The 27522-nt window shown below is 45.4% G+C and overlaps 1 protein-coding gene across 2 annotated transcripts; it reads right to left on the minus strand.

Annotated features, from left to right (window-relative positions):
- nkpd1 (NTPase, KAP family P-loop domain containing 1) lies at positions 1–27522 on the minus strand. 2 transcript variants are annotated; one of them, XM_078533073.1, is made up of 3 exons: positions 27455–27522; positions 19098–19226; positions 1–2205 (listed from the first exon to the last, which is right to left on the minus strand). In XM_078533073.1, the coding sequence occupies exons 2-3, from the start codon at positions 19159–19161 to the stop codon at positions 500–502; spliced, it is 1770 nt and encodes a 589-aa protein (XP_078389199.1). In that variant the 5' UTR covers positions 19162–19226; positions 27455–27522; the 3' UTR covers positions 1–499. The 2 variants fall into 2 exon arrangements, with proteins under 2 accessions (XP_078389199.1, XP_078389198.1); XM_078533072.1 differs by lacking the exon at positions 27455–27522 and adding an exon at positions 27138–27438.

Raw genomic sequence — 27522 nt, forward strand, 5'->3', positions numbered from 1 at the left:
CGTTAACTGAGCGACGCTGTTGGATTATACCTTCTATGCCTCTGACATTGTCACAGAAACAACCGATGAAATGCAGTTAAAAGGTTCATTTTGAAAGCCTCAATTTATGAAGGTCTTGGAGATGGTGCAGAGGAGCTTTGAGGGAATGGTAAAGCAGGGATGACGGATATCAGTTATATGGAAAACTGAGAGAGGCTAAAATCTTAGAACAGAAAAGGTTATGGGGAAATGTAATTGAGGGATAAATGTTGGCCAGGCCTCTGGGAAGAACTCTCCTGCTCATCTTCAAAATAGTGCTGTATAATTGAGGTGCTCTCCGACTGTTCAATTCATGGGAAAAGCTGTTTTTATCTGCTTCAAATCCTTTATTATTATTGTATGTTTGAGGTAGTATGATTCAACAGTTGGGCCAGTATACTTGAGGAATCATTGACCCGTAGAGAAGTAACCTTTTAAGTGTGGAGTTTGTTTTATCTTTTTTCCCTCACTGTATGACCCCTCATTCTAAACTCGTAGCATTGGCAGGGGATGAGCTTGCTCTTCTCCCTAATAATCTGCATCCGAGAAGTAATTCCATCTTCCTCTTTAAGGAATAATCTAGATTAATTGTATATGGCAGGATAATTTTTGCATCTTTAACGGTGAATTTGTAACTGATTGATAGAAACTTCTGAAAGATTTCGGGATCTCCATCCAGTGTCAATAATTTTTCAATGCTGGATTGAATTAATGTCAGCCTGTCTGAGGAGTTTTCAAAAATGGTCCACAGTAGCATATTGTCATTAATATTCTTTTCATTGCTTAACTCATTCCTCTGCTCTTCATCTTCCAAGCATTGCCAGATCCAACTGAGGCGGCATGGCCAGCAGCTGGCTAGAATAACCCATGCTGCAATTCTTTGAGGAGGAAAGGAACTCATTGAAACATTTCTTTCCAGCATGAGCCCCACCATAATTGGAATTATGTTTACTATCCTCCTCATCTGCAGGAAGTTGTCCTCAATGTACTCATGCAGGTTACTTTCTCTTTCCATTAAGCACTGATAGGCCTGTCGGATGTGATGACCTGTTTTCATCTTCCCATTTCTTTCCTTAGAAGGTTGGCCATGTCCACTAGAAATGTTAATCAGCGGCACAATTTCCAAAGGGTTTCCCTGACATTTGTTTGCTACAGGTCGTTCAGGCTCCAATGGGGTGTCTTCCATAAGGGCACTCTTGCCATCCACTATCTGCTGAATAAAATTGAGTTTGGTCTCACTGTCCATTTTTGGGACAGAAAATGGCAGCGTCACAATCCTGTTAAGGAACTCGTAGCCATTATCTGCCATACCCTTGAGAGTATTAGATTTCTCCACACAGGCAACGATAATGCTAGGATCAACAGCCAACACTGAAATAAAAGGAGCGTCTGAATCTGAAAGAAGGATGTTCATAGCATCTAAGACTCCGACAACTTTATCTGGAGTACACCTGTCAAGGCTCACGATTTTCAGCACAATTCGAATCTTTCTTCGTTCAAAGATTTCTATGTAGTGGATGAAGTTTGTAAGAATTTTAACTTCTTGCTTTACATCATTCATGAACCCTAGTTGAGTGCTGAAGTCTGATTTGTTCATTAGGCTTTCCATTTTGGCCCTTTGGCTGACTAAAATATTCTTGCCCACCATGACGGAGTTCTTCATTGTAAGGAGAGCAGAACATCCAATTAATCCAAAACCAACACCTTCCAAGGCCATGAGGTAATCACTCCCCGTTTCACCAACAGAAAAGCCAAACTTTGAGATGACTAGTAATAGTGCCAGAGCTATCGACAGGAGGAAACTGAAAATAAGCCAAACTGGAATTCCAAGGATTTTTTTAGATACCCATTCACAGCTGGATTCACTTGTTTGTATAGTGGCCTGGTGACCAAGAGCCCTAACAATGCTGGTTGGAATGCATCCAAACTGATCTTTAATGCTATCACACAATGTTGTTATAAGTCCAGCCCACAACTTTTCACTTCCCGCAAATTGCCATGCACTGAATTGAATGAATATAAATCGGACATTTTTCCGCTTTTGATATCGTTCTGTCAGTTGAGGCTGGAGGAAAACCAAATGCAACAAAAGGGAAACAAATCCAAGACCAGTGGTTGTCCGAGGTTTCTCCTGGGTCCTCGTCAGTTCTTTTTTCTCTCTGTTAAGCACTTCTGATATCATTTGTTCTATAAAAGGATGATATTGTCAGCACACACATTTACTTTTAAAATACAAATGTTTAGGGTGACATTTATAAACTTCAGCTGGGAATGTGCATTCATCCTTGGTTCACAGGTACAAATTGAACTTCCTGTACTTTTTTCAATTATTAACATCTCCCTCCATTTGCTAATTATCCCTATTATTCTGTAGACAGAAAGAGCTCCCATTTATAAAGCACCTTTTACAAACTTGGGGTGTCCCTAAGTACTTTTCCAGTAGCATAGTAAATATATGTATGCTATTGCACTGTAGGGTCAAAGGGTTAGGCAGGACCAAGATGGTGAAGGGAGTTGAGATGCTCTTCATTAACAAAAAGTTGCATATGATCAACACCTCAAATAGCCTCTCCTAATCAAACTCCTATAGCCCGTGCTGATCCCTTTTTAGAACTGTGGGTAGAGATGTAAAGGCAAGTGGTTGGCACTTCAAAACCAGAAAACTCCAAGTATGTGTGGCTCTTCACCCTTGGCTGGCAGCATACCTATGAGAGGGAAAACTTTGTTTTAAACCCTTGCCACCCATCTATGGACCAAATAGTGAAGTCCTTGTCAGTTGACAGTGCGGAAGAACACAGCCACTGCCAACGGACTGGATGGCAAAGGAGAAAGGGCAAATGAGATTCTCCAGCTTGTTTAGCAAATCATCTAGGAGAACAACTCCAAAATTAAAACTCGCATCCTCTCAGCTGCTGTGCTTGTGGCACATGTTGCACCAGTGTAGAATTAGCTGCCTCAGATGGGAGAATGAGAGCACATCTGCACAATTCCACCCACAGAAATAGGACCTTTTGCTTTACTCCAGTTCGACCTGTTAGAGTTGAAATGTGGGAAATTGTAATCATTTACAGTCACAATGTAATGCATGTTCAGGTGAAGAATGAAGTCAGTAAGAAGTCAGTTGAAAGATAATGTAACTAAGTTTGGATATGATATACCCCCCTCCCTGAGCTTTTGACTGTGTTGTGGAAGAAGTTGATCTATTACCAAATTCAACAACATACTAAGGAGTTGAGAAAACAAACTGATAAGTACTGGATCCAGTTGGTCTACAATTTGGAATTGGAATATGAATTTTGAGGTTCATCCTTGAATAAGGATTATACATCAGACCTTGATGCTGGTGCAGTTAACAATAGTGATGGACCTATTGGCTGACTTGTTTTGCTGGGCGAAGAAGATGAAAGCAAAGAAGTTAAACAAATTAACGGCCCAGGTGTACCAAAACCTTGAACCTTGTAATACTCAAGCTGCCGCCTGTGTGCACAATGAAGTGTAAGGGTGCATCTTGCAGAGTGTTAGGAAAGCGTTAATGGGCTGACTACAAGTTCAAAGTAATGTTTGTTATGTGGAAACCAAATAGGTGTAATACTTGCTAATTACATCGATATTTGTTAATAGCAGTTATACTGTTGAAATGAATAGAACAATTTGAATTGAACTGTTTATCACAGCAAACCAGTTGAAATCAGCAGAGGCTGATTGAAACCAGACATGTAATCACAGGAGGGCAGGCTAAGCCAATGGAAGACAACTTGGGAATATGCAAACCAACCAACAGACAGTCATGCACCCAACTAACCAATCCATATCCAGAAGAGGATTGTGCAAGAGTTTTTTCAATAACTATATTCTGTATGTAACCCCCTGAAAGAGTCTGACACCAAAGCACTCAAAAAAGAGGACAGGAAAAAAGATACATCAATGGGTAGAATGGGTAGGTCTCAACAAGGAAGAAAGGAGATACATATCAATGGGAAGATTCCAGGTGAACTAAGCAGTCAACAATCCTAGTCAGCAATCACTCCAATGTGGTCTACAGTAATCTCAGACTGACCACCTAATGGTAACTATGATTCAATTAATAGAAAATGCCGGAAAAACTCAGCAGGTCTAACAGCATCTGTGGAGAGAAAAAAAAAACAGAGTTAATGTTTCAGGTCTGGGAAGAGTGTCCTGTAGTCAGCATCACGATGAAGCAGTCTGGGAAGAGTGTCCTGCAGTCAGCATCGTGGTGAACCAGTCTGGGAAGAGTATCCTGCAGTCAGCATTGCGGTGAAGCAGTCTGGGAAGAGTGTCCTGCAGTCAGCATCACTGTTAAGCAGCCTGGAAAGGGCATCCTGCAGTCAGCATCGTGGTGAAGCAGTCTGAAAAGGGTATCCTGCAGTCAACATCGCTGTGAAGTAGTCTGGGAAGCGTGTCCTGCAGTCAGCATCACAGTCTGTACTGGAGTGCTGCTTTGGGAGTTCGGTGAGGAGGGGACGAGGTGATCCTTTGAGTACGGCCAGGTAAGTATTTACTACTTTTATCACTTATAGTTTTTAAGGTCTTATTTTGTGGTTCATCATTTGTAAGGGCTATATTCTGTAACAACGAGGGGCAGGGAAGAAGGGCCCGAGAGTAATTGATATTATTTGATATTAAGTATCTTCCAAAAGGTTTAATTTAATTTAAAGGGGTCAGTCATGGCAGGAGAGCTCAAAGCCGTGGTGTGCTCATCCTGCTCTATGTGGGAAACCAGGAACACTTCCAGTGTCCAGGGCCAGCATGTATGTGGGAAGTGTCTCCAGCTGCAGCTTCTGGAAGCCCGGGTTTCAGAGCTAGAGCGGCGGCTGGGGACACTGTGGAGCATCCGTGAGGAGGAGAGTATCGTGGATAGCACGTATAGAGAGGTGATCACACGGCAGGCTAAGAGTCCACAGGCAGGAAGGGAATGGGTGACTGCCAGGCAGAGCAAGAGGACTAGGCAGGCAGTGCAGGAATCTCCTGTGTCTATTCCCTTGCAAAACAGATATACCACTTTGAATACTGTTCAGGGGAATGGCCTCTCAGGGGAAAGCAGCAACAGCCAAATTCGTTGCACCACGGTTGGCTCTGCTGCACAGGGAGGAGTAAAAAGTGTGGGAATGCAATAGTTATAGGAGATTCAATTGTAAAGGGAATAGATATGCGTTTTTGTGGCCTCAAACAAGACTCCAGGATGATATGTTGCCTCCCTGGTGCTAGGGTCAAAGATGTCTCAGAGCGACTACAGGACATTCTGAAGGGGGAGGGTGAACAGCCAGTGATCGTGGTACACATTGGTACAAACAACATAGGTTAAAAAAGGGATGAGATCCTAAAAGCAGAATATAGGGAGTTAGGAAGTAAGTTGAAAAGTAGGATCTCAAAGGTAGTGATCTCAGGATTACTACCAGTGCCACAGGCTAGTCAGACTAGAAATAGCAGGATATATCGGATGAATACGTGGCTGAAGAGGTGGCGTGAGGAGGATGGTTTCAGATTCCTGGGACATTGGGACCGGTTCTGGGGAAGGTGGGACCAGTACAAACTGGACAGGCTACACCTGGGCAGGACTGGGACTGATGTCCTAGAGGGAATATTTGCTAGAGTGGTTGGGGAGGGTTTAAACTAAAATAGCAGGGGTTGGGAACCTATGCAAGGAGTCACAGGAGGGGGATTCAAGGACAAGAACAAAAGACAGAAAGGGGAATAAGAAAACTGATAGGCAGAGAAATCAAGGGCAAGAATCAAACAGGACCTCAGTGAAAAATAGTGGCAACGGGACAAGTAATGTTAAAAAGACAAGCCTTAAGGCTTTGTGCCTTAACGCGAGGAGCATTCGCAATAAAGTGGATGAATTAACCGCGCAAATAGATGTAAACAGGTATGATATAGTCAGGATTACGGAGACATGGCTGCAGGGTGACCAGGGATGGGAACTGAACGTCCAGGGGTATTCAGTATTTAGGAAGGACAGACAAAAAAGAAAAGATGGTGGAGTTGAATTGCTGGTTAAAGAGGAAATTAACGCAATAGTGAGGAAAGATATTAGCTCCGACGATGTGGAATTTGCATGGGTAGAGCTGAGAAACACTAAGGGGAAAAAAAACATTAGTTGGGGTTATATATAGACCCCCAAACTGTAGTGGTGATGTGGGAATGGCATTAAACAGGAAATGAGAGACACATGCAATAAAGGGATATCTGTAACTATGGGTGACTTTAATCTGCGTATAGATTGGGCAAATCAAATTAGTAACAATACCGTAGAGGAGGAATTCCTGAAGTGTATACAGGATGGTTTTCTGGACCAATACATTGAGGAACCCACTAGAGAAAATGAGGCCATCGCACTGGCCAGATGAGGCAGGTGCACTCGGAAGGCCCACGTAGCTGCTAGATTCGTGGAGGATGATGATGTCATGCAGTGAGAGAAGTCTATAGATTTATGCATAATCTCTGAGAATGTCTGTCTGCTGTCTGGCTGAGAGCAGCTCGCTTGCCCTCCGTGATCAGGGCCAGACACAGAGGTGAAACTTTAAATGCACCTGATCCTTTGTCAGCCTTCAGCACCTGCTGATGATATGCATAATTCTCAAATCCTGCATATTTGACAAAAAAACCACCAGCAAGAAAATCCAGATGCCATCAAGCCAAACACATGCTGCAGGCCAAACTAAAATCATTAAAGAGCCCATGGTGGGGACAACAAGGCTGCAGAGCTTCAGGAAGCTGCTGATGAGCATGAACTGAAGTCTCTCCGTAAAGGCCTCTGATCTGTGTATGGTCCCAAAACCAACGGTACAACACCCATCCTCTCAGCAGTCAGCAACCAGCTCCTAATGAGCAAGCATGAGATTCTCTATTGTTAGGAAAAACACTTTATTAATCTCGTGAACCAAGAATCCACAGTGTGTGTGATGATGCCATTTAATCACTTCCACAGTATCCTGTTCTGGACGAGGTTGCCCTTGATCCATCCCAAGCTGAAGTCATCAAGACTATGAAGCAACTGTCTATGGGTAAATCTCCAGCAGTTGATGGCATTCATTTTTTTAAAACACAGTCATGTGATGTGGGCATCGCTGGCTAGCCCAGCATTTATTGCCCATCCCTAATCATCCTTGGTGGTGAACCGCTGCAGTCCATGTGGTGTAGGTATACCCACAGTTAGGGAGGGAGTTCCAGGATTTTGACCCAGCAAGAGTGAAGGAACGGCGATATATTTCCAAGTCAGGATGGTGAGTGGCTTCGAGGGGAACTTCCAGGTAGTGGTGTTCCCATGCATCCGCTGCCCTTGTCCTAGATGTTAGTGTTGGTTTGGAAGGTGCTGTCTAAGGAGGCTTGGTGAGTTCCTGCAGTTTGTAGATGGTACTGCTGCCACTGTGCGTCGGTGGTGGAGGGAGTGAATGTTTGTGGAAGGGGTGCCAATCAAACAGGCTGCTTTGTCCTGGATGGTGTTGAGCTTCTTGAGCGTTGTGGGAGCTGTGCTCATCCAGGCAAATGGAGAGTATTCCATCACACTCCTGACTTGTGCCTTGTAGATGGTGGACAGGCTTTGGGGAGTCAGGAGGTGGGTTACTTGTCGCACGATTCCTAGCCTCTGACCTGTTCTTGTAGCCACAGTATTCTGGTCAATGGTAACCCCCAGGATGTTGATAGTGGGGGATTCAGCGATGGTAATGCCATTGAACATCAAGGGGTGATGGTTATTTTCTTTCTTGTTGGAGATGGTCATTGCCTGGCACTTGTGTGATGTGAATGTTACTTGCCACTTGTCAGCCCAAGCCTGGATGTTGCCCAGGTCTTGCTGCATTTGGACATGGACTGCTTCAGTATCTGAGGAGTCATGAATGGTGCTAAACATTGTGCAATTATCAGTGAACATCCCCACTTCTGACCATATGTTTGAAGGAAGGTCATTGATGAAGCAGCTGAAGATGGTTGGGCCTAGGACACTACCCTGAGGAACTCCTGCAGTGATGTCCGGGAACTGAGCAGATTGACCTCCAAGAACCACAACCATCTTCCTTTGTGCTAGGTATGACTCCAACCAGCGGAGAGTTTTCCCCCTGATTTCCATTGACTCCAGTTTTGCTCGGGCTCCTTGATGCCATACTCGGTCAAATGCTGCCCTGATGTTAAGGGCAGTCACTCACCTCGCCTCTGGAGTTCAGCTCTTTTGTCCATGTTTGAACAAAGGCTTTAATGAGGTCAGGAGCTGACTGTTCCTGGCAGAAGCCAAACTGAGGGTCAGTGAACAGGTTATTGCGAAGCGAGTGCCTCTTGATAGCACTGTTCATGACCCCTTCCATCACTTTACTGATGATGGAGAGTAGACTGATAGGGCAGTAATTGGCCGGGTTGGATTTGTCCTGCTTTTTGTGGATGGGATATGCCTGGGTAATTTTCTATCTTCCCAGGTAAATGTCAGTGTTGCAGCTGTACTGGAACAGATTGGCTAGGAGCATGGCTAGTTCCGGAGCACTAGCCTTCAGTACTGTTGCCAGAATATCGTCAGGGCCCATAGACTTAGCAGTATCCAATGCTTTCAGCCATTTTGTGACATCACGTGGAGTGAATTGAATTGGCTGAAGGCTATCATCTTTGATGCTGGGGACCTCCGGAGGAGGCCTGGATGGAATATCCACTGGGCACTGTTGGTTGAAGATTGTCGCAAATGCTTCAGCCTTATCTTTTGCAGTGAGGTGCTGGGCTCCAACATCTTTAAGGATGGGGATTTTTGTGGAGTCTCCTCCTCCAGTGAGTTGTTTAATTGCCCACCACAATTCATGATTGGACTGCAGAGCTTGGATCTGATGTGTTGGTTGTGGGATCACCTAGCTCTGTCTACCACTTGCAGCTTACACTGCATGGCATGCAAGTAATCCTCTGTTATAGCTTCACCATCTCATTTTTAGGTATGCCTGGTGCTGCTCCTTGCATACCCTCCTGCACTCTTCATTGAGCCAGGGTTGATCCCCTGGCTCTTTGGTAATGGTCGAATGGGGGATGTACCGGGCCAATCTTGAGCTGCTACATTTGCTCAAAATGTATCTCTCTTAGCACAGCGCCACACAACACGATGGAGGGTGTCCTCAATGTGAAGATGGGACTTTGTGTCCACAGGGACTGTGCGGTGGTCACTCCTACCAATACTATCATGGACTGATACATCTGAGACAGGTAGATTGGTGAGAATGAGGTCAAGTAGCCTTTTCCCTCTTGTTAGTTTCTTCACCACCTGTCACAGACCCAGCCTGGCAGCTATGTCCTTTAGGACTCAGCCAGCCTGGTCAGTAATGGTGCAACCAAGCCACTCTTAGTGATGGCCATTGAAGTCCTCCCAACCAGAGTACATCCTGCATCATTGCCACCCTTAGTGTTCCCTCCAAGTGGTGTTCAGCATGGAGGAGTACTGATTCATCAGCTGAAGGGGGTACATGGGTAATTAGCAGGAGGTTTCCTTCCCCATGTTTGACCTGATGCCATGAGACCTCATGGGGTCCAGGTCCTGAAGTATTCAAGTACGGAAGAGCTCACATGGTTAGGAAACTTGCTTCCTTTGTCTGCTTAATCTGGAGATAGGGCATGTGTCCCAAGATTACAAGGATGCTTCCATAATTCACCTTAACAAACAGAAGAGAAAGAAATGATAGCTATCGTGGTATTTCACTTCTCTCCACATCAGAAAAAATTCTTGCAAGGGTTATGCACAACAGGATTGTCACTCACTTTACAGACTTAATGTTTCCAGAATCATATAATGGCATTTGCGCCGTACGAGGAACCATCAATATGATCTTTGCAGCACATCACATTAAAGAAAAGCCCCATGAGCAGAACAAGGACCTCTACCTAGTGTTCAATGATCACTCATCCTAGGTGTCTACAACTACATTTCATATTTTAACATGAGAGATGTAATTTACAAAGAGCTGATAGTCAATGAATACAATTAATGGATTGCTTAGGCCCTGGAATTTAAACCTCTTCTCCTCTGGGAGAAAAAACAGAAAGGCAGAGTATTTCTTAAATGGTGAGAGGTTGGGGGGTATTGATGTCCAAAGGGACCTGGGTGTCCTTGTTCATGAGTCACTAAAAGTTAGAACGCAGGTGCAGCAAGCAATTGTGAAGGCAAATGGCATGTTGGTCTTCATCACAAGGGGATTTAAGTACAGGGGTAAAGATGTCTTGCTGCAATTGTATAGAGTACAGAGCCATAGTGAGACTGCACCTGGAGTATTGTGCACAGTTTTGATCTCCTTAACTAAGGAAGGGTGTATTTGCCATAGAGACAGTACAAGGGAGGTTCACCAGACTAATCCCTGAGATGACGGGGTTGTGTTATGAGGAGAGATTGAGGAAACTGGGCCTGTGTTCTCTACAACAATGAGAGGTGACCTCATTGAAACTTACAAAATTCTTACAGGGTGTGACAGGGTGGATGTGGATAGGATATTTCCCCTGGCTGATGAGTCTAGAACCAGGGGACACAGGCTTAAAATAAGGGGCAGGCCATTTAAGGCTGAGATGAGAAGGAATTTCTTCACTCAGAAGTTGGTGAATCTTTGGAATTCTCTACCCCAGAGAGCTGTGAAAGCTCAGGCATTGAGCATGTTCAAGACAGAGATTGATAGATTTATGGATACTAATGACATCAAGGGATATGGGGATAGTGGGGAGAAATGGAGCAAGAGGTAAATGATCAGCCATGATCTGTTTGAATGGTGGATCAGGCTTGATGGACCAAATGGCCTATTTCCTATGCCTCTAAGTTCTATTTGGCATCTATTTTCAAAAGATATCATAAACCCAATTTACTATAGATCCATTACTTTAGTATTAATCACCACAGTACAATCAGGCAGAGTCAATATGGTTTGGTGAAAGGGAAATCATGTTTGACAAATTTATTAGAGTTCCTTCAGGATCTAATAAGCAAGGTGGATAAAGGGGTACAAGCAGATGTAGTGTACTGGCTTTTCCAAATGGTATTCAATAATGTGCCACCTAAAAGGTTACTGCATATGATAAGGTGGAGGTGGGATCCATGTGTATGGAAAGTGTATCCAGCTGCTTCCGCTCGAGCTCAGGGTTTCTGAGCTTGAGGGGCAGCTGGAGTCACTGCAGAGCATCAGGGAGGATGAAAGATTCCTGGATTGTACATTCCAGGAGGTGGTCCACGGGCAGTGAGAGGTCAGGATAACGGGTGGGTGGCCACTCAGCATGGTAGGAAGAGGCAGGAAGTACAGGAGCCTTCAGGGTGTGTGCCAGGGTGTGTGTGGAGATTACAGGGAGTGTCAGTGCCTTGAAGGATTGCAACCCAAATCATGGCACCAATGGCCAAGGTATAGAAATGCAATTGTCATAGGAGCTTACATAGTCAGGGGGACAGACAGGCATATCTGTAACAGGCACCATGAATCCCACATGTATGGTGCCTTCCTGGTGTCGAGGTAAAGAACATCACGTGCAGAATATTCTGCAGGGGGAAGGGAGTGAGCCAGTAGCTGTGATACACGTTAGTACATAGAGAAGGTAGACATCAAGGTCCTACAGTCAGATTTTCAGGAGCTAGGGATGTTAAAAAGTAGAACTTCAAAGGTTGTGATCTCTGGATTACTTCCAGTGCCACATGCTAGCCAGAGTAGAAATAGGAAGATAGTGAGGATCAAGGTGTGGCTTGAGGCATGGTGCAGGAGGGAGGGCTTCAGATTCTTGGGACATTGGGACCAGTTCTGGGGCAGAAAGCACCTATTCAAAAGGGATGACCAATGTCCTCACAGGGAAGTTCACTAGTGTGGTTGGAGAGGTTTAAACTAAATTGGCAGTGGGATGGTCACCAGCGTATAGAAGTAGAAAAGAGGAATAAGGTGCATAAATTGAGAATAGTTAGCAGTGCTGGAGAAGGGAATAGTTCCACATTAGATAGGAGCAGACTAAGAAGAAATAGTAAATTAGTAAGTAAATTAGTAAGTGGGTTCAGAGTATGGGAGAAAGTAATAAAGTCTAAGTTAGGGTTACTGTGCATGTATTTGAATGCGCAGAGTGTGATAATGAAGATTGCTGACTTAGAGGCTTAGATTGCCATGTGGAAATATGATGTTGTAGTTATCACAGAGCCCTGACTCAAAGAAGGGCAGGTGTGGATTCAAAGTCAAAGGTGCTTGTGACACTGATGGCCCCCTGAGAATCTGCATACATGAACAATTCTCTCCCCTTTGATTTTGTTAGTGAATGGGCTTCTGATACCCCAAGAGCACTCTGACCTTTAAGAGAAATTTTGTAATACTATTCAGCTACCTTGTGTTCCATCCACATGCAACACATAACTTGCTTCCAACCTTTCATCCTTCATCTGCCCTGTTCTGCAAACATTATTTTTGGTTCTTTGAATGCACAAGACAAACTTTCAGGTTTTCCTGTCTGCAGTACTTCAGCAACTGCCCCTTATCTCAATATGGGCCATCTCTTGGCCTGGACACTTATCATTCTCAGTCTTTTTGTTTTTGTTCATTTTGTTCATGTTCGGAATTAAACCACATCAGACCTAATTAAAGTGCAAGTGTAGTCTATTTACAAAAGTGTAAGAACATTAACAATCATAGTGCACTCGTGCAACCACATGTGAAATCATAATGTCTTAATCTTTTGTTCCCTACCACTTCACCTGGGTGCTCCCCCGACACCCGCAGCAGAGGTGGAGGCAGCCTGCTGACCTGATTGCCCTGTTGACTTGGATGACCTTTGCAGCTGTCCTCTGGGGATATGAGGCTTGTAGAACCTGGCTTACTTTGGCTGTCCTGATGTGGGGCAGCTGCTGCCTCACTGGTCACAGAGGTTGAAGCTGAAGGTGCCACAGGCAAGGCGGATTTTGAAGGGTCAGACACACTCAGAGTCCTGAGTGGAGGGCTCAGGGGTGCCCAACAGCCACTCCTCCTCCCTTGGGTGCCCAAGGGCCCTTGCCTGACTCCTTGGGCGAAGGGGCACCTGGAGAGAGATCAAGGTGCCCCTTCGCCCTTTCTCGAAGGCACAGCTGGATCTCACCCAGCAGTACAGCAATGGAGTGCAGGTCTGTACACATCTCTGACAGAAACTTGGCACTCTGCTGGACGAGGCTCTTCATGGTGTTCGCCATCCTCCCCATGGAGACCTCCATGTACACACAGGTTGGAACCACTTCATCAGAGAGCAGGCAGATTGACTCCTCCACCGCACATGTCGCTCTGGGAGGGTCTCCTCCACCTCTCTCAGATGTTCTCCTGCCTCTTGCAGCATCTCCAGCATGTGGGGCAGGGCCGATCCAGGGGCTTGTTATCCGATGTGGACATTGCAGATGCCTCTTCCCCAGCGGTCCTCTGAGTGCCATTGAGCTTGGTTGACTGTGCCTCCTCCTGCTGTGGACACATGTCCGTGAAGTGACCACCAGAATGTGAGACCCTGCCTGAACTAGATTTAGTACCCACCGAGGTGTGTTTTTCTGCACTGGTGGAGGGTGCAGGTGATTGCTGTGACGGCTCTACAGGTGCACTTTCTTCCTCCCCCTCAATGTCCTCGGTCCTGCTGGAGGACAGTGCTTCTTCTTCTGGCCTTCCCCTCTTCCTGCTGGCACCTGTAAGTAAGAGAGGAGAGAGCCAGTGACTGCCTGTGGTTACTCCAAAAGGGAGGAGTGCATGACCCTCAGGTTTCAATGTGACCATATTATGCATGGACCCTTATGGGATGGAGGCCGCCCACTGTTACCAGCTTGGTCTGGTTCCTCCCCAGCCAGCTTGCTGCCCACTTCTCGATCTCAGTAAGGTTCTTCAGGTCAGGCCAGCCCCACTCCCATCTTCTCTCGCTCTCTCTCCTGTTGTGCCTTAAGATTTCCTGCAAAAAGAGAGTAGATGGGGTTGAGAGCAATTGGGTTTCATTTATATTTCTCATGATTCCACTTTTACAAATAACCCACTGGACTGTGTGCCATGTGATTAATGTGCTGCAGGTTGTCCACAAGGGTTCTGGGCAACACCCTCCAGAGCAGTGAGCCCATGCAGATAGAAGGATAAGGCTCACAGAGGCATGTCATTAGTGGTGCTTGTTGTGCCCTCAATGACTAACCCCCTTCCCCCACCACCCCCTGCCCAGACAGCATTTGAGCTCAACCAAAACCATAAATTGCTGGAAAAACTCAGCTGGTCTGATGGCGTCTGTGGAGAGGAAGACAGAGTTAACGTTTCGAGTCCGTATGACTCTTCATCAGAGCATTTGAGCTCTCTGTGTGGAAGGGTCAGGGACCAGCAGTGACCTCTCCCCCTGCAGAGTAGATGGACCGCAGTGGGCTATGAGGCATCACCTTATCACATTGAGTAGCTCTTTTATGCATGGGCCACACGGATTGTGCCCTTTCGATTGAGGCCCATGTCCCCTGCACCATTCAGTGAGGTGAGCATGAGGAGCTGAGGGTTAATTTACCCTGGATGAGGTCATTCATCCATTTCCAGCACTGCAGGGTAGTCCTCTGGTGGAGGCCATGTGCGGTGGAGGAGTCACTCTGCCTGCTCTCTGATGAAATGGTTCCGACCTGTGCGTACATGCAGGTCTCCATGGGGAGGATGGCGAACTCCTGGCGACTTCCTCCCATGCAAGTTTGGTCACATGGCTCAGCTCCTCCTTCCACCCTCGGGGTAGCGTATGCTCCTCCTGGCCTCCACTGCATTGAGCAGCGCATTGAGGGAAGCTTCACTGAATCTGGGGGCTGGAGCTCCCTGGGATCACCAGGCCATCTCCTCCTTCCATGGTTGGCACGCGACAAACGAGTTGATGCCCAGACACCTAGTAGATATGGCGCCCAAATATGACGGCAGGGCACGCATCATCAAACCCGCCCTGCCAAGCAACAGGAAACACCCAACTGCATAATCAATGAGCCCAGTATCGTGAGATTTGGCACAAATTTCCGCAGGGCTCCAAGGCGAGAAACACTCCCAGTTCCCGCCCCCACCATGGAACTTAGGCCCAGAATGGAAAATCCCGGCCATGGTGCTTTTACATCAGGATTTTTCATTTTACATCAGCATGTTTCTGAAACCTTACTTGCTAATAATGTTAAACTAACCTCCTGCAGTTGCTGGGACTGTCCTTACATCCTTTGTTGATTAAGGGTGTCATCTTTGCCATTCTCCAACCTTCTGGCACCTCACCCCAAGCCCTTCCACTATCTCCATCCCCAATTCCTTCAGGAACCTGAGATGCAAACCATGTGGACCAAGCGACTAACCTACCCTAACTACAAACAGCCTTTCCAGTAAGTACCTCCTCCCCCTCAATTTTCACTCCATCCATTATTTCTACTCTATCTGCTTCTACAGATATTTTGTCAGATTCTTCATCCTTAGAAATTACTGGTACAAAGTTCTCAAGTATTCTAGCCTTGTCCTCTGCCTCTAAGTATATATCACATCATTTGTCCCTAATAGGAGCCACCCTACCTCTTACTACCCACTTACTATTTACATGCCGGTAGAAGATTTTTGGGTTCCTGTTTATGTTGACTGCCATTCTATTCTCATACTTTCTCTTTGTCAGTCTTATTTTTGTCTTCACCTTCCCTCTCAATCTATTGTATTTGACCTGGTCCTCACTTGAAGAATTCACCTGACATGCATCACACACCCTCTTTTTGTTTCATGGTATTCTCTATCTCCCTCATCATCCAAAGAGGCCTGTTTTTGGTTCCTCCACCTCTCGCCCATGCTGGAATGTACCTAGCTTGTACCTGAGTTAGTTCTTCCTTAAAGATCACTAATTGTTCTGTTACAGTTCTTCCTGTCAGGCTTTGGTTCCATTTTACCCTGGCTAGATCCCTTCTCGTTGCATTGAAATTAGCCCTCTCCCAATCTAGACATTCTATTTTATAGCATAATAGAGACAGAAGGTGCTGGAGGGTGGTGGTGGGGGAGGGGGCGCGGTGCTCAGTAGGTCATGCAGCATCTATGGCGAGAGAAGCAGAGTTGATAAGAGTTCTGAAAAAGAGTCAATTGGACTTGAAATACTGGGCTCTGTCTCTCTCTCCCTCCACAGGTGCTGCCAAACCTGCTGAGTTTTTCCAGCTCTTTGTTTTTATTCCAGATCTCCAACATCTGCAGCATTTTGCCTCTACTATATATCATTCCTTGCTTTTCTCCACTACTAATCTAAACCTTATGATATGATGCTTATTCTTAGCATAGACAGTTAGGACCTACCTTATTTCCCAGCACCTGATCCAGCAATGCCTCCTTCCTAGTTGCACCGAAGGCATCCTGACCAAGGAAGTTCTCCTGAATACATTTCAGAAATTCCTCCCCCTCCTTACCCTTTATCCTAACATCATGCCAATCGATATTTGGGTAATTAAAGTCCCCCAGTATCACCATTTTATAGCTTTTGTACTTTTCCCTGCAGTTTTGCTCCTGTATCTCTCTCTCTCTCTCTCACTATTTGGAGGCCCACAGAATTCCTCCAGTAGTCCGATCATACCATTTTTGCTTCTCAACTCTAACCAAATTGATTCTATCCTTACCCCCTCAAGGACATCCTCTCTTTCCAACACCACATCTTCCCTAAACAGTACTGACACCCATCTCCCTTTATTCCTTCTATATCTTTTCTAAACATTTAAACCCTTGTATGTTAAAAGCCCAGTTCAAACCCCCATTTTAAGCCACATTTCCATTATTGCCACTACATCATATTCCACACAGCTATTTGTGTTTGTAGCTCACCAACCTCATTCACACTTTTTGTGTTTACATACATGTATTGTAATCCTGTCTTTGCATTCTCCTTAGTTCTCCTTAGTGCATTCCTATCTAATATTTAACTGCTGCCTTCCAACTCTTTCACTTTATGCACCTTATTCCTCTTTTTTACTTCTATATATCCCTGCCAATTTAGTTTAAACCCTCCTTAACCACCTCCTCATGAGGACATTGGTCCAAGTACTATGGAGGTGTAACCCATCCCTTTTGGATGGGTGTCTCCTGCAGCAGAACTAGTCCAAATTCCCCAAGACTCTGAAGCCACACATTGATCCTCACTATCTTCCTATTCCTATTGTGGCTAGTGAATGGCACTGTGAGTAATCCAGAGATTACTGACCTCAAGGTCCTACTTTTTAACTTCCTCCCTAGCTCTTAAAAATCTGACTGTATGACCTTGATACATGCCCTCGCTATGTTGATGGTACCAATATGCATCACAACTTATGGCAAGGGAGCCCTGCAGAATATTTTGCACCCTGTCCATGATGTCATTTACCCGGTACCAGGCAGGCAACATACCATGTGGGACTCACAAAATGTTAAAAAATGCCAGTCTGTCCCCTGATTATGAAATCTTTTATAAATCTCCTATAATAGCAGTCCATGTCCAAAAGCAGCAAGACCTGGACAATACCCAGACTTGGAGTGACAAGTGGCAAGTAACATTTGTGCCACACAAGTGCCAGGCAATGACCAACTCCAACAAGAGAGAATCTAGCCATAGTCCCTTGACATTCAATGGCATTACCATCGCTGAATACCCCACTACAAACATCCTGGGGGATTACCATTGACCAGAAACTGAGCTGGACTAGCCGTGTAAATACTGTGGCTACAAGAGCAGGCCAGAAGCTGGGAATCCTGCGGTGAGTGGCTCACCTCCTGACTCCCCAAATCCTGTCCACCATCTACAAGGCACAAGTCAGGAGTGTGATGAAATACTCTTCACTTCCCTGGATAAGTGCAGCTCCAACAACACAAGAAACTTGACACCATCCAGGACAAAGCAGTCTGCTTGATTGGCATAACATCTACAAACATTCACTCCCTCCACCACCGATGCACAGTAGCAGCAGTGTGTACCATCTACAAGATGCACTGCAGAAACTCACCAAGGCTCCTTAGACAGCATCTTTCAAACTCATGACCACTAGTATCTAGAAGGACAAGGGCAGCAGGTACATGGGAACACCACCACCTGGAAGTTCCCCTCCAGGGCACTCACCTTCCTGACTTGGAAATACATTTCAGTTCCTTCACTGTCACTGGGCCAAAATCCTGAAACTCCCTCTCTAACAGCACTGTGGGTGTACTTATACCACAGGGACTGCAACGGTTCAAGAAGGCAGCTCACCAGCCCCTTCTCAAGGGCAACTAGGGATGGGCAATAAAAGCTGGCCCAGTCAGTGATGCCCACATCCTGTAAAGGAATGAAATTTCTGATTTACGTTTAACAGACGTATTCATATATTGTGCAAAACGTACCATTCTTCTTACTGTGATTTTGCAAAACTTACTCATTTTAAATCTGTGTTCATTTTCCTATCTAGATGAATAATCAAACCTGTCAAGCGTGACTCTTTTCTGTCAACTTGACATAATTTATGACGAGATTTATTGATGCATTACGATGCCCTTTCCAATATCCAGACTATCAGGCACCAAGCTTGTCCATCAGCATTCCTTCCCTATTTCTTCATGCTTTTTAAATTCCATATGTCGCAACGTCCAGGCACCTGATTAAGTTCGATAACTACTCATGGTCCATGAACCTGTCTGCCCCAGGAAATCAACTTAAGTCTCCTAAAAGTGGTGATATGTAAACAAATTTCTCCTCACTCAGGCCTGATCAACTTGAATGAGACTTTTGGGCAAGATAAATAGGTTGTATTCGTTCCTTGCCATTCAACAGTTGTATACAATAAATACTGTTATTAATCAATGTGTATTAAAGCTTGTTTCTGTCAAAACTAACAACCCTTCATTACAGCTGTAATGACAGCAATTCTGTTACAATGTCTAATGAGTCCATGGCACTAGTTACTTTTGGTACCAGTCTCATGGGCACTGCATGTGATGGGCTGTAGCACTGTTTTGACAAATAAAATATATTAATCAGACATCTCAGAATTTCTTAGTCCTGAACTTTGCATTAAGGACAAGGATAAATGACTATCCTATTAAACAAACAGATTGGGTATGCCAGTTAAAGCCAGATGGATAAGGATTTAGCTGAAACTATACAACCGCAGTGATTTAAGCAAAAATGTCAAAACAGAGAGTACTTACTTTCTACATTGTGCAGCAGCCGGTTGATTCCAGATCCCCAGCGTGCATACAACCCTACTGTCATGGGGGTGGGAATATAGCACAAGGCTTTACCAAGGCATTTTGCATAAGTATCGTACTCAGTTTGACCTGAGAAATTCAATGCAGTAAAAATAGTAATTCATTGACCTATTTTGACTTTAATCAGAAGTTCAACAGAATCTTTATAACTGAGCTATCCCTTTCATTTTATCATACATGAAGGGGAACCCATAGATGTGGTGTACTTGGATTTCCAGAAAGCCTTTGACCAAGTGCCACATCAAAGGCTACTCCACAAAATTAGAGCTCATGACATTGGGGGTAACATATTAACATACATAGAGGATTGGTTAGCTAACAGGAAACAGAGAGTAGGGATACATATGTCATTTTTGGGTTGGCAAGATATAGCGAGAGGAGTGCCACAGGAATCAGTGCTGGGGCCTCAACTATATCAATGTCTTGGGAGAAGGTACCTGAGATATGGTAGCCAAATTTATGGATGACGCAAAGAGGGTATAAGGAGTCTGTAAACGGATATAGGTAGGTTAAGCGAGTGGTCAAAAATTTGGCATATGGAGTATACTGTGGAAGAATGTGAACTTGTCCACTTTGGCAGGATAGAAAAGCAGCGGATTATTTCAGTGGAAAGAGATTGCTGAACTCGGCAGCACAGAGGGGTCTGGGTGTCCTGGTACATGAATCAGAAAAAATAAGCATGCAGGTACAGGAAATGATTAGGAAGGCAAATAGAATGTTGATTATTGCAAGGGGAACGGAATATAAAAATAGGGAGGTTTTGCTACAACTGTTGGTGAGACCATGGGCAGGGCCAGTCCTGCCAAAAGTCCATGGGACCTAAGGTATGGTAGCTAAATTTGCCAATGAACTTTTGGCTGTGTCTCCAAAATTCTGTTACCACCCGTAATGGTTCCCACCATGGGCAGGACCGGAAAACTGCAGCCCACATCTGGAGTACTGTGTACAATTTTGGTCTCCTTATTTAAGAAAGGGTGTATTTGTGTTAGAAGCAGTTCAGAGAAGGTTCACCTGGCTGACTCCTGGGTCGAAGGAATTGTCTTGAGGAAAGGTTGGGTTTTATACCTTGGAGTTTAGAAGAATGAGAGGTGATCTTATTGCAACATAAGATCCTGAGGGGACTTGACAGGGTGGCTGCTGACAGGATGTTTCCCCTTGTGGGAAGAGTCTTATGGGTTGAATGTTATTCGGAGGTGAACAGCTCATCCCCCTGGAAGCAAAGTCAGCTTGGAGCTGACTCACTCCAAGCCAGCCCGCCCTGCAGCCTTAATGTGCTGCGAGCAAACCAAACAAGGTGAGTGGGACTTGCGCCCCTCACAGGATAGGAAACCCGCCATCGGGAGCTGCCAGCCAGTTCTATTGATCCCAGCAGCAACAAGAGCACGTTATTTGGTGTTGCCAGGACTGCAAGAGGAAGAAGAAGAAGGCCCATGAATCCCTGGAAACAGCTAAGCCCAGGGTAGTGGGCAGGGAGGGTTTGGGCAGGTCAGGGAGGTGGGATGGGGTTGTGGGGTGGATTTAAGGCTGCGGGTGAGTAAGAAGAAAGGGGGTGTCTCTATTTTTGGGGGGCTGCCCCCTGAACGGCACCCACCTGACTACCCACGCTGTGTTTCATCGCGAATGTGGAAATCTCTTCACAAGAGAGTGGAGGAGGCAGGGTCATTGAATATTTTTAAGAGTGAGTTAGATAGATCCTTGAATGACAAAGGAGTCAAAGGGTACAGGGCGCAGAAAGGAAAGCAGAGTTGAGGCTATAATCAAATCAGCCACGATCGAATCAATTTTTTTCTCTCATCATTCGAGGGATGTGGGCTTCGCTGGCTGGGCCAGCATTTATTGCCCATCCATAATTGCCCTTGAGAAGGTGGTGGTGAGCTGCCTTCTTGAAGCACTGCTGTCCATATGGTGTAGATACACCACAGTGCTGCTAGGGAGGAAGTTCCAGGATTTTGACCCAGCGACAATGAAGCAATTGTGATATACTTCCAACTCAGGATGGTGAGTGGCTTGGAGGAGAACTTACAGGCAGTGGTGTTCCCATATATCTGCTGCCCTTGCCCCTCTAGATGGTAGTGGTTGTGGGTTTGGAAGTTGCTGTTTAAGGAGCCTTGGTGAGTTTCTGCAGTGCATCTTGTAGATGGTACACACTGCTGCTATTGTGCGTTGGTGGTGGAGGGAGTGAATATTTGTGGAAGGGGTGCCAATCAAACAGGCTGCTTTGCTTTGGATGGTGTCAAGCTTGTTTCCTGTTGTTGGAGCTGCACTCATCCAGGCAAGGGGAGAGTATTCCATCACACTCCTGACGTGTGCCTTGTAGATGGTGGACAGGCTTTGGGGAGTCAGGAGGTGAGTTACTCACCGCAGGATTCCCAGCCTCTGACCTGCTCTTGTAACCACAGTATTTATACGGCTAGTCCAGTTCAGTTTCTGGTCAATGGTAACTCCCAGGATGTTGATAGTGGGGGATTCAGTGATGGTAATGCCATTGAATGTCAAGGGGTGATGGTTAGATTCTCTCTTGTTGGAGATGGTCACTGCCTGGCACTTGTGTGGCATGAATGTTACTTGCCACTTGCCAGCCCAAGCCTGGATGTTGTACAGGTCTTGCTGCATTTGGACATCGACTGCTTCAGTATCTGAGGAGTTGTGAATGGTGCTGAACATTGTGCAATCATCAGTGAACATCCCCACTTCTGACCTTATGAGGGAAAGGTCATTGATGAAGCAGCTGAAGATGGTTGGGCCTAGGACACTACCCTGAGGAACTTCTGCCTTGATGTCTTGGAGCTGAGATGACTGACCTCCAACAACCACAACCATCTTCCTTTGTGCTAGGTATGACTCTAACCAGTGGAAAGTTTCTCCCCAGTTCCCATTGACTCCAGTTTTGCTAGGGCTCCTTGATGCTACACTCAGTCAAATGCCGCCTTGATGTCAGGGGCAGTCACTTTCACCTCACCTCAGGAGTTCAGCTCTTTTGTCCCATGTTTGAACCAAGGCTGAACTGAGATCAGGAGCTGAGTGGCCCTGGTGGATCCCAAACTGGGTGTCAGTGAGCAGGTTATTGCTAAGCAGGTGCTGCTTGATAGCACTGTTGATGACCCCTTCCATCACTTTACTGATGATCGAGTGTAGCCTGAAGGGGAGGTGATTGGGTAGGTTGGATTTGCCCTGCTTTTTGTGTACAGGACATACCTGGGCAATTTTCCATAATAACCAGGTAGATGCCAGTGTTGTAGCTTTACTGGAACATCTTGGCTAGGGGCTTGGCAAGTTCTGGAGTGCAAGTGTTCAGTGTTGTTGCTGGAGTATTGTCAGGGCCCATAGCCTTTGCAGTATTCAGTGCCTTCAGCTGTTTCTTGATATCACACGGAGTGAATCACATTGGCTGAAGTCTGGCAATTGTGATGCGGGGACTTCTGGAGGAGGCTGAGATGGATCATGCACTCAGCCCTTCTGGCTGAAGATTGTAGCAAATATTTCAGCCTGATCTTTTGCACTGACAAAGAAGAACAAAGAAGAAGAAGAACAAAGAAAAGTACAGAGATAAAAGCAAAGAACTGCGGATGCTGGAAATCCAAAACAAAAACAAAAACAAAAATACCTGGAAAAACTCAGCAGGTCTGGCAGCATCGGTGGAGAGGAGCACAGTTGACGTTTCGAGTCCGCATGACTCTTCAACAGAACTAATTAAAAATAGAGGAGGGGTGAAATATAAGCTGGTTTAAGGGGGGTTGGGTTGGGACAAGAAGAGCTGGATAGAGGGCCAGTGATAGGTGGAGATAACCAAAAGATGTCACAGACAAAAGGACAAAGAGGTGTTGAAGGTGGTGATATTATCTAAAGGAATGTGCTAATTAAGGGTAGAAAGCAGGACAAGCAAGGTACAGATAGCCCTAGTGGGGCTGGGGTGGGATGAAGGAATCGAAAAAAGCTAAAAGGTAGAGATAAAACAATGGATGGAAATACATTTAAAAATAATGAAAATATGTGGGAAAAGAAAAATCTATATAAATTATTAGAAAAAACAAAAAGGAGGGGGAAAATCGGAAAGGGGGTGGGGATGGAGGAGAGAGTTCATGATCTAAAGTTGTTGAACTCAACATTCAGTCCGGAAGGTTGTAAAGTGCCTAGTCGGAAGATGAGGTGCTGTTCCTCCAGTTTGCGTTGAGCTTCACTGGAACAATGCAGCAAGCCAAGGATGGACATGTGGGCATGAGAGCAGGGTGGAGTGTTGAAATGGCAAGCGACAGGGAGGTCTGGGTAATGCTTGTGGACAGACCGAAGGTGTTCTGCAAAGCGGTCACCCAGTCTGCATTTGGTCTCTCCAGTGTAGAGGAAACCGCATTGGGAGCAATGAATGCAGTAGACTAAGTTGAGGTAAGTATAAGTGAAATGCTGCTTCACTTGAAAGGAGTGTTTGGGCCCTTGGACGGTGAGGAGAGGGGAAGTGAAGGGGCAGGTGTTGCATCTTCTGTGGTTGCATGGGAAGGTGCTGTGGGAGGGGGTTGAGGTGTAGGGGGTGATGGAGGAGTGGACCAGGGTGTCACGGAGGGAACGATCCCTACAGAATGCCGCCAGGGGGCTGAAGGGAAGATGTGTTTGGTACAGATCCTTCGGCCCTCCAAGCCTGCGCCAATCATATTGCCTGTTAAACTAAAACATTTTGCACTTCCGGGGTCCATATTCCTCTATTCCCATCCTATTCATGTATTTGTCAAGCTGCCTCTTAAACACCACTATCGTACCTGCTTCCACCACCTCCTCTGGCAGCGAACTCCAGACACTCACTAACCTCTGCGTAAAAAAACTTGCCCCGCACATCTCCTCTAAAGTTTTCTCCTCTCATCTAGTAATTGACACTTCCATCCTGGGAAAAAGCTTCTGACTATCTACTCTGTCCATGCCACTCATAATTTTGTAAACTTCTATCAAGTCGCCCCTCAATCTCTGTCGCTCTAGTGAGAACAACCTGAGTTTCTCCAACCTCTCCTCATAGCTCATAACCTCCAGACCAGGCAGCATCCTGGTAAACCTCCTCTGCACCCTCTTGAATGTGTCCATATCCTTCTGGTAATGTGGCGACCAGAATTGCACGCAATATTCCAAGTGAGGCCTAACCAAGGTTCTATACAGCTGCAGCATGACTTCCCAGCTTTTATACTCCATACCCCTGCCAATGAAGGCAAGCATGCCATATGCCTTCCTGACTACCTTATCTACCTGCGTTGCCACTTTCAGTGACCTGTGGACGTGTACACCCAGATCCCTCTGCCTGTAGATGCACTTAAGGGTTCTGCCATTTACTGTATAATTCCTACCTGTATTAGACCTTCCAAAATGCATTACCTCACATTTGTCCGGATTAAACTCCATCTGCCATTTCCCGCCCAAGTCTCCAACCGATCTATATCCCGTCGTATCCTTTGACAATCCTCTTCACTATCTGCAACTCCTCCAACCTTAGTGTCGTCTGCAAACTTACTAATTAGCCCAGTTACATTTTCCTCCAAATCATTTACGTATACTACAAACAGCAAAGGTCCCAGCACTGATCCCTGCGGAACACCACTAGTCACAGCTCTCCATTCAGCAAAGCACCCTTCCACTGCTACCCTCTGTCTTCTATGACCAAGCCAATTCTGTATCCATCTTGCCAGCTCACCTCTGATCCCGTGCGACTTTACCTTCTGTACCAGTCTGCCATGAGGGACCTTGTCAAAGGCCTTACTGAAATCCATGTAGATAACATCCACTGCCCTTCCATCGTCAATCATCTTTGTCACTTCCTCAAAAAACTCGGCCAAGTTAGTGAGACACGGCTGCCCCTTCACAAAACCATGTTGCCTCTCACTAATATGCCCACTTGCTTCCAAATGATAGTAAATCCTGTCCAATCTTCTCCAATAATTTCCCTACCACTGACGTAAGGCTCACCGGCCTGTAATTTCCTGGATTATCCCTGCTACCCTTCTTAAACAATGGAACAACATTGGCCATTTTCCAGTCCTCTGGGACCTCACCCGTAGCCAGTGAGGATACAAAGATTTGTGTCAAGGCCCCAGCAATCTCCTCCCTTGCCTCCCTCAGTACTCTGGGGTAGATCCCATCTGGCCCTGGGGACTTATCCACTTTAATATTCTGCAAGATGCCTAACACCTCCTCTTTTTTGATCTCAACATGATCCAGGCTATCTACACACTCTTCCCTAGACAAATCGACCGCTAAGTCCTTCTCTTTGGTGAATACTGATGAGAAGTACTCATTTAGTATCTCTCCCATTTCTCCTGGCTCTACACACAGATTCCAACCTCTGTCTCTGAGTGGGCCTACCCTTTCCCTGCCAACCTTTTGCTTTTTACGTATGTATAAAAGGCCTTGGGATTTTCCTTAATCCTGGTTGCCAATGACTTTTCATGACCCCCTTTTAGCCCTCCTGACTCCTTGCTTAAGTTTCTTCCTACTTTCTTTATATTCTCCATGAGCTTCATCTTCGTCTTCATCGTGCTGGACTCCCCCGTCATTGAGGATGGGGAGAATTGTGGAGCCTCCTCCTCCAATGAGTTCTTTAATTGTCCACCTCCATTCACGACTGGATGCGGCAGGACTACAGAGTTTAAGTCTGATCCGTTAGTTGTGGGATCACTTAGCTCTGTCTGTCACTTGCTACTTATTCTGTTTGGAATGCAAGTAGTCCTGTGTTATAGCTTCACCAGGTTGACACCTCATTTTTAGGTATGCCTGGTGCTGCTCCTGGCATGCCCTCCTGCACTCTTCAAGGTTGATCCCCTGACTTGGTGGTAATGGTAGAGTGGGGGATATGCCAGGCCATGGGGTCACAGATTGTGGCTGAGTACAATTCTGCTGCTGCTGATGGCCCACAGTGCCTCATGGATGCCCAGTCTTGAGTCTGAGTTACTAGATCTGTTCAAAATATATCCCATTTAGCACAGTGGTAGTGCCCTACAACACAATGGAGGGTATCCTCAATGTGTAGATGGTATTTCATCTTCACAACGACTGTGTGGTGGTCACTCCTACCGATACTGTCATGGACAGATGCATCAAATCGCGGAGGAGGCTCCAGGGGACGAATGGCCCACTCCTGCTCCGAATTTGTATGTTCATATGTATGTTTGTACCCTCAGTCCTACTATGGGTTGGAAAATATTGCCAGCAGAGCTAGTCCCTCACTTCCCCAGGTCACTCAGCCTGGACTACGGGTGAGCCCAGTTCTGGTGCCCACAATGGTTTCTCCACTCAACCATGATCTTCTTTCAACCAACATCTGTTTTTGTGGCATCATCTCCTTGTAATTCCACCTTTATTATCATAAGTATAAACCTCATTGTTTCTCTGTGTTTTCGAAATGATAACTGTTGTTGAAGCAGAATCCATGAGTACATTTAAAAGGAAATTAGGTTGTTTCTTGAAAATGAGCAATATTGAAGGTTATGAGGAGTGAACGGGATAGTGAATTGAACTCGATGGGATATTAAAGGGCATGAGGATCGAGCACGGACTATGGGATTAGACTAGGTGAGATATTAAAGGAAAGGGGAGGGAGCAGCAGTGGAATTAGATGGGTGGCTTTTGTGCAGGGAAACAATTTAAACAACAAAAGATCGCAAGGTAATTTCAGTGTATCTTAATCCATCCATCTAGAATGACGCTAAATTCCCCCCATCTACAGCGTTCTGAATGATTTCGAACTTCATTACTCATCTATTGTGGAGCTGAATAATTAAGAATAATTACATTTGGAATTATCTAAAGTGAGAATTAGCAGTTTAGATTTATGAGCGGCGCAATAAAAAATGAAATTACCTGTACAGGTAATATTTTAGCTTAAGGAAGTTGCAGTTACTGATGTTAGATACATCGAGGAGAATTCATTTTCCTCACAATACCAGTAACTGACCAACCCAATGCAATAAAGCAAACTTTACTATCTGAGTCTGACTTAAAGCATTTTCTTACCATTGAATTCACTGTTGGACATCTTAGTTTGTGCTGCTTTCTGTAGAATTACACAAAGGCTGCTGGTGGTTACGGATAACTTCTGAATTGTGAGAACATTTACATTCTGCTGCTGTTTGCAAATCTGTTCAGACGTGAAGGAAGGTGGTTCCACAGGTTTTGGATTGTACACACTTATCTGGGCGGTCTCTTCTCCAGGGAACGCCATCTGCATTCTCACCTCGACAGTCCCCTTCCTAAAGAATGGTGCCCAGAGCTGAACACAACATTTCAACTGTAGTATAACCTTTAATTTATAAATGATCAGTATAACTTACTTGTTAAAGCCGAGTCTTAATAACGTCAAAGTTCCCATATGTTTTTTTAACAGCTTTCTCAACTTGTC

Source organism: Cetorhinus maximus, chromosome 32 (assembly GCF_964194155.1).
Source record: "Cetorhinus maximus chromosome 32, sCetMax3.hap1.1, whole genome shotgun sequence".
NCBI lineage: Eukaryota > Metazoa > Chordata > Chondrichthyes > Lamniformes > Cetorhinidae > Cetorhinus > Cetorhinus maximus.

What these genes read in the sequence shown, in the direction of transcription:
- nkpd1 (XM_078533072.1), bottom strand. Translation starts at nt 27,351, where the DNA reads ATGCAGATGGCGTTCCCTGGAGAAGAGACCGCCCAGATAAGTGTGTAC. An exon ending in GTCCAACAGTGAATTCAATG is followed by an intron (nt 19,227 to 27,137) that starts GTAAGAAAATGC and finishes TGAATTTCTCAG; the next exon opens with GTCAAACTGAGTACGATACT. An exon ending in GCTGCTGCACAATGTAGAAA is followed by an intron (nt 2,206 to 19,097) that starts GTAAGTACTCTC and finishes ATCCTTTTATAG; the next exon opens with AACAAATGATATCAGAAGTG.